Source organism: Oncorhynchus masou, unplaced genomic scaffold (genome assembly GCF_036934945.1).
Source record: "Oncorhynchus masou masou isolate Uvic2021 unplaced genomic scaffold, UVic_Omas_1.1 unplaced_scaffold_3416, whole genome shotgun sequence".
NCBI lineage: Eukaryota > Metazoa > Chordata > Actinopteri > Salmoniformes > Salmonidae > Oncorhynchus > Oncorhynchus masou.
The window spans coordinates 9225-21507 of record NW_027016773.1 but is presented as its reverse complement, the minus strand read 5'-3'; the positions used below and the strand labels follow the sequence as shown (position 1 = coordinate 21507).

The window sequence follows — 12283 nt, the reverse complement described above, 5'->3', positions numbered from 1 at the left end:
ACCCAACACCAAACAGGCTACCTAAATATGGTTCCCAATCAGAGAAAATGACTCACACCTGCCTCTGATTGACAACCATATCAGGCCAAACATAGAACTAGACAAACTAGACATGAAACATAGAATGCCCACTCATATCACACCCTGACCAAACAAAACATAAAAACATACAAAGCAAACTATGGTCAGGGTGGTCTCCAAGGTGCGGACGGCGAACGCAAAACCTGAACCTATTGGGGAGGGTCACTGGACTGAGGGGCAGCTCTGGTGCAGACGGGCCCCCACTTCACCATAGTTTTAGTCCCCCACCTTGGACAGTGGGGCAGCTGCTACCACAGGGGGAGGGGCAGCTGCTCGGGACAGAGGGGCTCTGGCAACTCTGGGCAGAGGGGCTCTGGCAACTCTGGGCAGAGGGGCTCTGGCAACTCTGGGCAGAGGGGCTCTGGCAACTCTGGGCAGAGGGGCTCTTCAGACTCCGGCAGTGCCGGACAGGCGGGAGACTCCAGCAGCGCTGGAGAGGAGGAAGGCTCCGGCAGCACTGGACAGGCGGGAGCGCCTGTAGGGATGAGACGGAGAGACAGCCTGGTGCGGGGGGCTGCCACCGGAGGGCTGGTGCGTGGAGGTGGTGACGGATAGACCGGACCGTGCAGGCGCACTAGAGCTCTTGAGCACCGAGCCTGCCCAACCCTACCTGGTTGCATGCTCCCGGTCGCCCTGCCAGTGCGGCGAGGTGGAATAGCCCGCACTGGGCTATGCAGGCGAACCGGGGACACCATGCGCAAGGCTGGTGCCATGTAAGCCGGCCCAAGGAGACGCACTGGGGACCAGATGCGTAGAGCCGGCTTCATGGCACTTGGCTCGATGCCCACTCTAGCCCGGCCGATACGCGGAGCTGGAATGTATCGCACCGGGCTATGCACCCGCACTGGGGACACCGTGCGCTTCACAGCATAACACGGTGCCTGCCTGGTTTCACCAGCCCCCCGGTAACCACAGGAAGTTGACGCAGGTCTCCTACCTGGCTTCGCCATACTTCCTGTGAGCCCCCCCTCAATACATTTTTGGGGCTGACTCTCTGGCTTCCATCCACGCCTCCGTGCTGCCTCCTCATACCAGTGCCTCTCCGCCTTCTCCGCCTCCAGCTCTTCTTTGGGGTGGCGATATTCTCCAGGCTGTACCCAGGGTCCTTTACCGTCCAACTCATCCTCCCATGTCCAGTCTTCCAAATAATGCAGCCTCTCCCACTGCTGCTGCTGCTTGTTGTCACGCCGCTTGGTCCTGTTGTGGTGAGTGATTCTGTAACGGCTTTCTTTATGTGAAGGAGAGTCGGACCAAAATGCGGCATGGCTATTGAGATTCATGTTTAATGAAACAAAGGAAACACAAATCAAAAACAATAAACGTAACGTGAAAACCGAAACAGCCTAAACTGGTGCAAACTAACACAAGACAGGAACAATCACCCACAAAACCCAACACCAAACAGGCTACCTAAATATGGTTCCCAATCAGAGACAATGACTCACACCTGCCTCTGATTGAGAACCATATCAGGCCAAACATAGAACTAGACAAACTAGACATGAAACATAGAATGCCCACTCATATCACACCCTGACCAAACAAAACATAGAAACATACAAAGCAAACTATGGTCAGGGTGTGACACAGTATCTGTCTCCCTACTCATTATTGAAACCAACATCAGTATCTGTCTCCCTACTCATTATTGAAACCAACATCAGTATCTGTCTCCCTATTCATTATTGAAACCAACATCAGTATCTGTCTCCCTATTCATTATTGAAACCAACATCAGTATCTGTCTCCCTATTCATTATTGAAACCAACATCAGTATCTGTCTGCACATCAAATTCATTATTGAAACCAACATCAGTATCTGTCTCTGTGATACCTATTCATTATTGAAACCAACATCAGTATAAAAAATACCTATAGAATGAGATATTTGCACGTCAAATTGTCCATGTCTGGATCAGTTTCATCTATCTCTGTGAAGGAACAGAAGCTGATGCATCATCTATACCTAGCTGATGCATCATCTATCTCTGTGATACCTAGCTGATGCATCATCTATCTCTGTGATACCTAGCTGATTCACCATCTATCTCTGTGATACCTAGCTGATTCATCATCTATCTCTGTGATACCTAGCTGATTCACCATCTATCTCTGTGATACCTAGCTGATTCACCATCTATCTCTGTGATACCTAGCTGATTCACCATCTATCTCTGTGATACCTAGCTGATTCATCATCTATCTCTGTGATACCTAGCTGATTCATCATCTATCTCTGTGATACCTAGCTGATTCATCATCTATCTCTGTGATACCTAGCTGATTCATCATCTATCTCTGTGATACCTAGCTGATTCATCATCTATCTCTGTGATACCCGGCCAATAATAGTTCAGAATATTATTAAATGGAGACCTGCGATCACTGCTTCACAGCTCAGAGCCTATAGACAACGACCTCTAGACGGTCTGCTTGCTGCAAATGATATGTCTGTTAATAACAAGAAACCATGACATAAACACTGTAGCATAAACAAAGACATGCGGATACATATGCAGATACACAGGCTAGGCTATACGCTACTGTATGTGCAACGTTACAGCCTAGGCTACAATATCCTACCGCTCCCATTTCTGATGGTTTTAATGTATCAGCACCGTTACATTGTAGGTTAACCTCTGTAGCGGACATTATAAACAGGTCTGAGTCACATCGCTACTTTGCCTTTGTCTGTCCACATCTGTAAAAGGCTTCTCTGCTCTCTTCCGTGTCGAATATAGTAGACCCACCCAGCTAAATGGACTGGAGGATACAGCCATTGACAAAAAAAATAAATGCAAAGACATATTAGAATCGAGGCTAATATCATAGGCGATATCAATCTTACCGTTTCGACGGTTCATTTCATCCACATCGGGTGTGTTTGATGCTGCCGCTGATGCACACTGTAACTAATCCTGTATTTCCCACAATCAATCTGCGTATAGTATAGCTGCCTACATACGTGATGATGAGCGCTGAATGTGAATCCCAGTGACAGCCCAATACAGTGAGAAACAGCGAGAAAAAGTATTCTCCGTTGTCCAAGGGCAGAATAATCAAATCGGATCCGATGGCAGAACGCCTAACCGGCATCTGATCTCTACGCTCTGGGATTGATTAAAATGTTAGAGACTAGGTATTTGGTATTATAGGTGATCATATGACACACCCACATTGTATAATGCTGTCTTTATGCGACCCTGCAGCACCATATGGCCTACCTTACAATACTGAAGTCATTACAACCCATACATCAAATAATATGCATATTTAATGATATTGCAGCAGAATAGTCAGAAGTGCATCACTATGAAGTGATTGGGGTGAATATCCTGAGTTGTAATCACAGGCATCAGTTATGATTTACAACACTTTTGCAATCTCCCTTATATAGGAATGCAAGGGTTTCACTTTCACCAATATAGAAAGGAGGGAGGGAATGAGGGAGGGATCCATTCTCAAAGTATTTAAATAGGGCCTTGAGCTCACACTGTTATTCTGTGGTTCAGAAGCCATGGGACTGAATGGGACCGGCATGGGACTGAATGGGACCGTCATGGGACTGAATGGGGCCGTCATGGGGCTGAATGGGACCGGCATGGGACTGAATGGGACCGTCATGGGGCTGAATGGGACCGGCATGGGACTGAATGGGACCGGCATGGGACTGAATGGGACCGTCATGGGACTGAATGGGACCGGCATGGGACTGAATGGGACCGCATGGGGCTGAATGGGGGCATGGGGACTGAATGGGACCGGCATGGGACTGAATGGGACCGGCATGGGACTGAATGGGACCGTCATGGGACTGAATGGGACCGGCATGGGACTGAATGGGACCGGCATGGGACTGAATGGGACCGTCATGGGACTGAATGGGACCGACATGGGACTGAATGGGACCGTCATGGGACTGAATGGGGCCGTCATGGGACTGAATGGGGCCGTCATGGGACTGAATGGGGCCGTCATGGGGCTGAATGGGACCGGCATGGGACTGAATGAGACCGTCATGGGACTGAATGGGACCGGCATGGGACTGAATGGGACCGTCATGGGACTGAATGGGACCGTCATGGGACTGAATGGGACCGTCATGGGACTGAATGGGACCGGCATGGGACTGAATGGGACCGGCATGGGACTGAATGGGACCGTCATGGGGCTGAATGGGACCGGCATGGGACTGAATGGGACAGACATGGGACTGTATGAGACCGGCATGGGACTGAATGGGACAGACATGGGACTGAATGGGACCGGCATGGGACTGAATGGGACCGTCATGGGACTGAATGGGACTGTCATGGGACTGAATGGGACTGTCATGGGACTGAATGGGACCGGCATGGGACTGAATGGGACCGGCATGGGCTGAATGGGACCGTCATGGGGCTGAATGGGACCGTCATGGGACTGAATGGGACAGACATGGGACTGAATGGGACCGGCATGGGACATGGGACATGGGACTGAATGGGACCATGGGACTGAATGGGGCATGGGACTGAATGGGACCGTCATGGGACTGAATGGGACCGTCATGGGGCTGAATGGGACCGGCATGGGACTGAATGGGACCGACATGGGACTGAATGGGACCGTCATGGGACTGAATGGGACCGTCATGGGACTGAATGGGACCGCATGGGACTGAATGGGACCGGCATGGGACTGAATGGGACCGTCATGGGGACTGAATGGGACTGAATGGGACCATGGGTCATGGAGACCGTCATGGGACTGAATGGGACCGCATGGGACTGAATGGGACGTCATGGGACTGAATGGGACATGGGACTGAATTCATGGGACTGAATGGGACCGTCATTGGACTGAATGGGACCCCCTGCCCCCTAACCTAGACACTTGTGTGGATCTGAAAGGATTGAATATGTGTAAGGGAAATGTGGCCATCTAGTGGATATGAACCATCAACAAGAGAAAATGCATCTATGTCTGTTAAGAACACATTCTTAGTTACAATGACAACCTAGGAACAGTGGGTTAACTGCCTTTTTCAGTGGCAGAACATCAGAATTTTACCTTATCAGCTCAGGGATTTGATCTAGCAACCTCCTTCGAGTCTCTCTCTCTGGTGTAAAATAGGAACACAGTGACACCCAGTGGTATTTATTGGTGGAACAAATTGGTGTTGTGAGGTACAGAACTGACAAGAGGGTAGAACAAGAGAGGGAGATAAAGACAAAGTGTAAGGAGTTAAATTAACAGAGAGAGAAAGAGAACACTTGCTTTGGCAATGTTTCCCGTGCCAATAAAGTCCATTTGAATTTAATTTAATGTAATGGAGAGAGAGTGAGACAGAGGGAGAGAGAAATTAATGATAAAGGGGCCAGAACAGTAAAAGTTCAGAATGATGAGGGACAGAGAAAGAAACAGAGAGAGACAGATTCACAGGGACTCACAGAGAGAGAGGAGTTCAAAGTGAAAGAAAGAGAGCGAGCGAGACTCACAGAGAGAGGCAAGAGAGAAGAAAGTGAGGGACCGTAGTTAATAATTGATATGGGCCCTGGTCCCAGACTCAGTTCTGGGTTCCGCAGAAGATCCCTCTATCTCCCTCACACAAAGCCATTTAGCAGTGATTCACATCAAAGCAGTCCAGCCTCCTGCTGCTAAGCTGAAAGGCCAGAGCCCCCATTGCCTCCCTGCTGCTCTAATAATGCATCCTTTATCAAGGTCACAAACCAAACTATTGATGCAGATGGCTCACCGAGCTAATAACTTCAGAGAAGTAGAGAGAGACCCCTCTGTTGCCTCCTCCTTTGAAACGTGTCTCTATCTGCATCTGTGTACTGTGACTGTGAGGAGAGAGAGAGAGAGAGAGAGAGAGAGAGAGACAGAGAGAGAGAGAGAGAGAGAGAGAGAGACAGAGAGAGAGAGAGAGAGAGAGAGAGAGAGAGAGAGAGAGAGAGAGAGAGAGAGAGAGAGAGAGAGAGAGAGAATGACAGCGAGAGAGAGAGAGAGAGAGAGAGGGGAGAGACACAGAGAGAGAGAGAGAGCGAGAGAGACAGAGAGACAGAGAGAGAGAGAGAGAGAGAGAGACAGAGAGAGAGAGACAGAGACAGAGAGAGAAAGACAGCGAGAGAGAGAGAGAGAGCGAGAGAGAGAGAGAGAGAGAGAGAGAGAGAGAGAGAGAGAGAAAGACAGCGAGAGAGAGAGAGAGAGAGAGGGAGAGAGAGAGAGAGAAAGACAGCGAGAGAGAGAGAGAGAGAGAGAGAGAGAGAGAGAGAGAGAGAGAGAGAGAGAGAGAGAGAGAGAGAGAGAGAGAAAGACAGCGAGAGAGAGAATTGAATTGAGAGAGACAGAGAGGGAGAGAGAGAGAGAGGTGAAACTGAGCTGCACTTCCTAACCTCCTGCCCAATGTATGACCATATTAGAGAGACATATTTCCCTCAGATTACACAGATCCACAAAGAATTCAAAAACAAATCCAATTTTGAAAAACTCCCATATCTACTGGGTGAAATTCCACAGTGTGCCATCAGAGCAGCAAGATTTTTGACCTGTTGCCACGAGAAAAGGGCAACCAGTGAAGAACACGCACCATTGTAAATACAACCCATATCTATGCTTATTTATTTTATCCTGTGTCCAAAACCATTTGTACATTGTAAAAACACTATATATATATATAATATGACATTTGTAATGTCTTTATTGTTTTGAAACTTCTGTATGTGTGATGTCTACTGTTAATTTTTATTGTTTATTTCACTTTATATATTATCTACCTTACTTGCTTTGGCAATGTTAACACATGTTACCCATGCCAATAAAGCCCCTTGAATTGAATTGAATTGAATTGAGAGGGGGAGACAGAGAGAGAGAGACAGAGGGAGAGAAAGAGAGAGGGAGATAGAGAGAGAGAGAGAGAAAGACAGAGAGAGAGAAACAGAGAGAGAGACAGAGAGAGGGGAGAGACAGAGCGAGAGACAGAGAGAGAGACAGCGAGAGGGGAGGGAGACAGAAAGAGAGGGAAGACAGAGAGAGACAGAGAAACAGAGAGAGGGCGGGGAGACAGAGAAGAGACAGACAGAGAGGAGACAGAGAGAGAGGGGGAGACAGAGAGAGACAGAGAGAGAGAGATAGAGAGGAGACAGAGAGAGAGAAACAGAGAGAGAGAGAGAGAGGGAAAGACAGGAGAGACAGAGAGAGAGACAGAGAGAGGGGGAGAGAGAGACAGAGAGAGAGGGAAAGACAGAGATAGAGAGAGAGAGGGAAAGACAGAGAGAGACAGAGAGAGAGAGGGCGGGGAGACAGAGAAAGAGAGACAGAGAGGGGAGAGAGGGGGGGAGACAGAGAGAGACAGAGAGAGAGAGAGAGAGAGAGAGAGAGGGGAAGACAGAGAGAGAGAGAAACAGAGAGAGACAGAGAGAGCGAGTGTGAGACAGAGAGAGAGAGAGAGAAGGCGTGGAGACAGAGAGAGAGAGAGAGAGATAGAGAGACATCAAAGCTCAGTCGCAGTGTTTGGAGATCACAAGGCCTTCCGTGCTGCATCTGTCTCAAACACACTACTACTGAAACACAGCAGTGATGAACAACAAACATCTTATCTGGCCACTGATGGACGCAGATGTCTTGACTCTCTCGGCTTACTCTCCCCTCTGTTCAGTGCTGCGGGGCACCACCACGGCTGACCAATCAATAGCCACCGCTCAGCGTTCGGTGAAAAGTACATAGAAGTGCTGAGTACTGGAACTTTTTGCTTTTCAAGGCTGCCCTTTCTTTGTTGTGTGCTAATGACTAAACCTTTTGATCTTAAAGACAGGGGCTGGGGTTGGGCGAGGTGTACAATGAGAGATGGGGTTGGTTGTTAAGGCAGAGGTGGGTGGACAGGGGAGGGGAGCTACCTTTTCATGTTACCTTTACTCTGCTATAGGGATTTATAATGAATGTCAGCACTGATAACAAAGCCCCATTTGCATATCATAATCGTCCATCTCTGGGTTTTCTGATCAGGTGGAAGGACTGCTCTGTTCTCTCCCTCCTCCTCTTTCCCCTCCAGTTCCCTTTGAAAGCCGTTTGAAGTGCACTGCCCTGCTGTTCAAATAACCAGGAACGTGTGCATGCCACCACTGAGCTGCCTGCCGCTGATTTGTTTAAAAGAGGAGAATGGGGGAAGAGGGGAGGAAGGGAGATGTAGGTGAGGAGAGGGAAGTATACTTTGTGTACATTATAGAACTCATTTGGCCTGAGATGATGCAACTTTCTATCATTTGCTATAATTCTTATGTGTTTCTATTCTATTCTATTATATTCTAGGTTATATAATCATGTACATGTGAATTCCAAACTCAGGTGGGTATGATAACGTCTGGCCAGCCATGACTCGTGCTGATAGATACGAGTCACTGTCACTTTGGTCAAAAGTTATCATTAAAAAGCAGGATGCTGAGAAACGTAGACATCGGTTGTGATGAGGGGGAGCACTAGAAGGTATATCATTATCTTACTGTCACACACACACACACACACACACACACACACACACACACACACACACACACACACACACACACACACACACACACACACACACACACACACACACACACACACACACACACACACTCTTCAACTGCAAATCAGCTCTGCCTTTCACCTGTCACGATAACCCTCTAATCTCAGTCAGAGTGCTTTAGTGTGACAGAGGGAATGGCACTGGCTTTCTCAGGACAACTCCCCATCAAGCCATAGAGCGTCCCCAACAGCACACACTGTTTCCTTCTAGGTCTGGAGATGTGCACCCCTGTTCTAACTGCACAGCAAAGTTTCCTTTCCAGGCCCAGTTCACCAGGTGTAGAAGATGGGCCAGGGAGAGATGTGCTGGAATCAAAGTGCCTTCTCACCTCCTCACATAAATATGTAGTCAGACAGCGGAGCAAAACTGCTGTGCCGAGCTTCAAAGAGGAGCAGGCACTGAGAGTTGGGAGAGGGTGAGTGGCGTGGAATCATAGAATGCACTCAGGTGAAGTAAAGTGTGTGTGTGTGTGTGTGTGTGTGTGTGTGTGTGTGTGTGTGTGTGTGTGTGTGTGTGTGTGTGTGTGTGTCAGTAGGACTTCATCCACCCTTACAGAACTATGTCCATTTTGTTTTGATGTCGGAAGTGAAGTATTTAAGTTATTCTAACTGAAGCCTGTTTACCAGTCTCAAATGAGCCAGTTCTCTGAACAAGCCCTTAGTTCTATGCTCTCTGCAGGGGTTCTCATGTTTTTCCTAACCAACATTTTAATTGATATCCTGCAGCTGTTGATTGGACATCTGAATAAATAACCTGATGCTCCTAGTGTCAATCAAGTGCTGTTTCAAAGACATGACCAAGACCCCCTGGTCTCTCGCCTTCTCTTTTTATCTGTCTTTCTCTCCCCGTTGCCTTCTCTCTTTCTCTATTACTTACTCACTTCTCTCACTTCCTGATGTCCCTCCAACTTCTCTCATATTCTTTTTCTCTCACTTGTACCCCTAGTACCCTTTGTGACCTCTGAAAGAGAGAGAGAGAAAGAGCAAGAGAGAGAGAGGAGGGAGAGAAAGAGAAAACAGAGAGGGGGAGAGAGAGAGAGAGAGAGAGAGAGAGAGAGAGAGAGAGAGAGAGAGAGAAAGAGAGATAGATAGAGAGAAAGAGAGAGAAAGAGAAAGAGCGAGAGAGGGAGAAATAAAGAAAGATAGAGGGGTGTCTGGAGGCTCAATAGCCCCTCTGTCCCTCTCACTACCATGGGGGCCTCCATGCTGGGAGCAGGCTTTTTCATCCACACAGACTCCAACTCATAAAGCCTCTCTAGACCACCATCACAACCTGAAACTCCCTCCCCAATCCCCTCTAACCCCCTCTACCTCCTAACCCCCTGGCCCTGGTCCATGGGAACTCACAACCTGCAGCATAATGTCCCCTTGGCCCCAGAGCAGCTTTCTCCAAACTAATGCTGTGGAGTTTTAATACCCACTGCTCCACAAGTGGGTCGTCTTGGCTAGAGCCTAGGTCTGCTACAACCAACTTGGCCCTCTGCCTTATTTTTCAATCTCTTTTTCTCAAACAAAAGAGGGGGATTCTCCTTCTAATTGGTTTGGATATTGAAAGCCGATGGGATGTGGTCGGTGTAAATGAGACGGAGGCCCCAGGGTCAGCGGGGGACTGTCAGTCCGGCTCTGCCCGCCCAGGGTGGGAGGTAGCTGGGATAAAGGCGCTGGCAGGCAGCCTCCTCTCTGGAACTCTGTAGCAGAACTGCAGGATCAGAGGCAGGCAGGGGAGATCTTGTTGAAGCCCCGTCTTTACAACGCAGGCCAACAAGATTTTGGGAATGTTGGAGGAGTCTGTTCTACACCTCTGCAGGAGTTCCAATCTCCACACATGGGAACCAAGTCTGCTGCTCCTCAGAACCAGGGTCGTATTCATTAGGGCACACCGTTACAAAACGAAGAACAAGTTCAGATAAAGTCCCGGACATTTTTTTTCTTTGTTTGGTGCCTACTGAATACGATCCAGGATTCTCACGCTGAACACTGGAGAAATGGCTGCCAAACCTTTCAGTTATTCACTAGCTGGCGATGCTTTATGTAGAGAATAGGCAGAATAACTGTGTACTGTACTGACTCTTTTCCAAGCCAACCCCAGCCTGAACACTGTAACTGATTGTTCCTATGTGAGAGGAGATGTGCCCACAGTCTGTGATGCCAAGTCACATCGATGGGCTGGTCCATGACCTCAATTCAGCTGACCACGGCTACAGACAGATGACCTCTAACCAATGCCAGACTATGGTTTACAACTGCACATGGGGACAAATATTGGACTTTTTGAATAAATGTCTTCTGGTTTGATGAAACAAAAATAGAACTGTTTGGCCATAATGACCATCATTTCGTTTGGAGGAAAAAGTGGGAGGCTTGCCAGCCGAAGAACACCATCCCATCCGTTAAGCATGTGGAAGGCTACCCAAAAATGTTTGACCCAAGTTACACTGACATTTCACATTCTTAGAATAAAGTGGTGATCCTAACTGACCTAAAACAGGGAATTTTAACTAGGATTAAATGTCAGGAATTGTGAAAAACTGAGTTTAAATGTATTTGGCTGGTTTTTCACAATTCCTGACATTTAATCCTAGTAAAAATCGCCTGTCTTAGGTCAGTTAGGATCACTACTTTATTTTAAGAATGTGAAATGTCAGAATAATAGTAGAGATAATTACTTATTTCAGCTTTAATTTCTTTCATCACATTCCCAGTGCGTCAGAAGTTTACATACACTCAATTAGTATTTTGTAACATTGCCTTTAAATTGTTTAACTTGGGTCAAACGTTTCAGGTAGCCTTCCAAAAGCTTCCCACAATAAGTTGGGTGAATTTTGGCCCATTCCTCCTGACAGAGCTGGTGTAACTGAGTCAGGTTTGTAGGCTTCCTTGCTCGCACATGCTTTTTCAGTTCTGCCCACAAAGTTTATATGGGATTGAGGTCAGGGCTTTGTGATGGCCACTCCAATACCTTGACTTTGTAGTCCTTAAGCCATTTTGCCACAACTTTGGAAGTATGCTTGGGGTCATTGTCCATTTGGAAGAACCATTTGCGACCAGATGAGATGTTGCTTCAATATAACCACATCATTTTCCCTTCCTTGTGATGCCATCTATTTTGTGAAGAGCACCAGTCCCTCCTGCAGCAAAGCACCCCACAACATGATGCTGCCACCCCCGTGCTTAACGGATAGGATGGTGTTCTTCGGCTTGCAAGCCTCCCCTTTTCCTCCAAACATAACGATGGTCGTTATGGCCAAACAGTTCTATTTTTGTTTAATCAAACCAAAAAGTACGATCTTTGTCACCGTGTGCAGTTGCAAACCGTAGTCTGGCTTTTTTTATGGCGGTTTTGGAACAGTGGCTTATTCCTTGCTGAGTGGCCTTTCAGGTTATGTCGATATAGGAGTCATTTAATTGTGGATATAGATACTTTTGTTCCTGTTTGGTCCAGCATCTTCACAAGGTCCTTTGCTGTTGTTCTGGCATTGATTTTCACTTTTCGCACCAAAGTACATTAATCTCTAGGAGACAGAATTTTATTTTTATTTATTTATTTATTTCACCTTTATTTAACCAGGTAGGTTAGTTGAGAACAAGTTCTCATTTGCAACTGCGATCTGGCCAAGATAAAGCAAAGCAGCGTGACACAGACAACAACACAGA

General features: G+C 47.5%; 1 protein-coding gene across 1 annotated transcript; it reads right to left on the bottom strand.

Annotated features, from left to right (window-relative positions):
* Positions 1 to 329: 329 nt before the first annotated feature.
* Positions 330 to 3189, bottom strand: LOC135539145 (protein enabled homolog). The gene is made up of 2 exons (XM_064964989.1): positions 2931 to 3189; positions 330 to 1347 (listed from the first exon to the last, which is right to left on the bottom strand). Exon 2 carries the CDS (start codon positions 1029 to 1031, stop codon positions 330 to 332), a length of 702 nt encoding a protein of 233 aa, XP_064821061.1. The 5' UTR covers positions 1032 to 1347; positions 2931 to 3189.
* Between the last annotated feature and the right edge of the window lie 9094 nt (positions 3190 to 12283).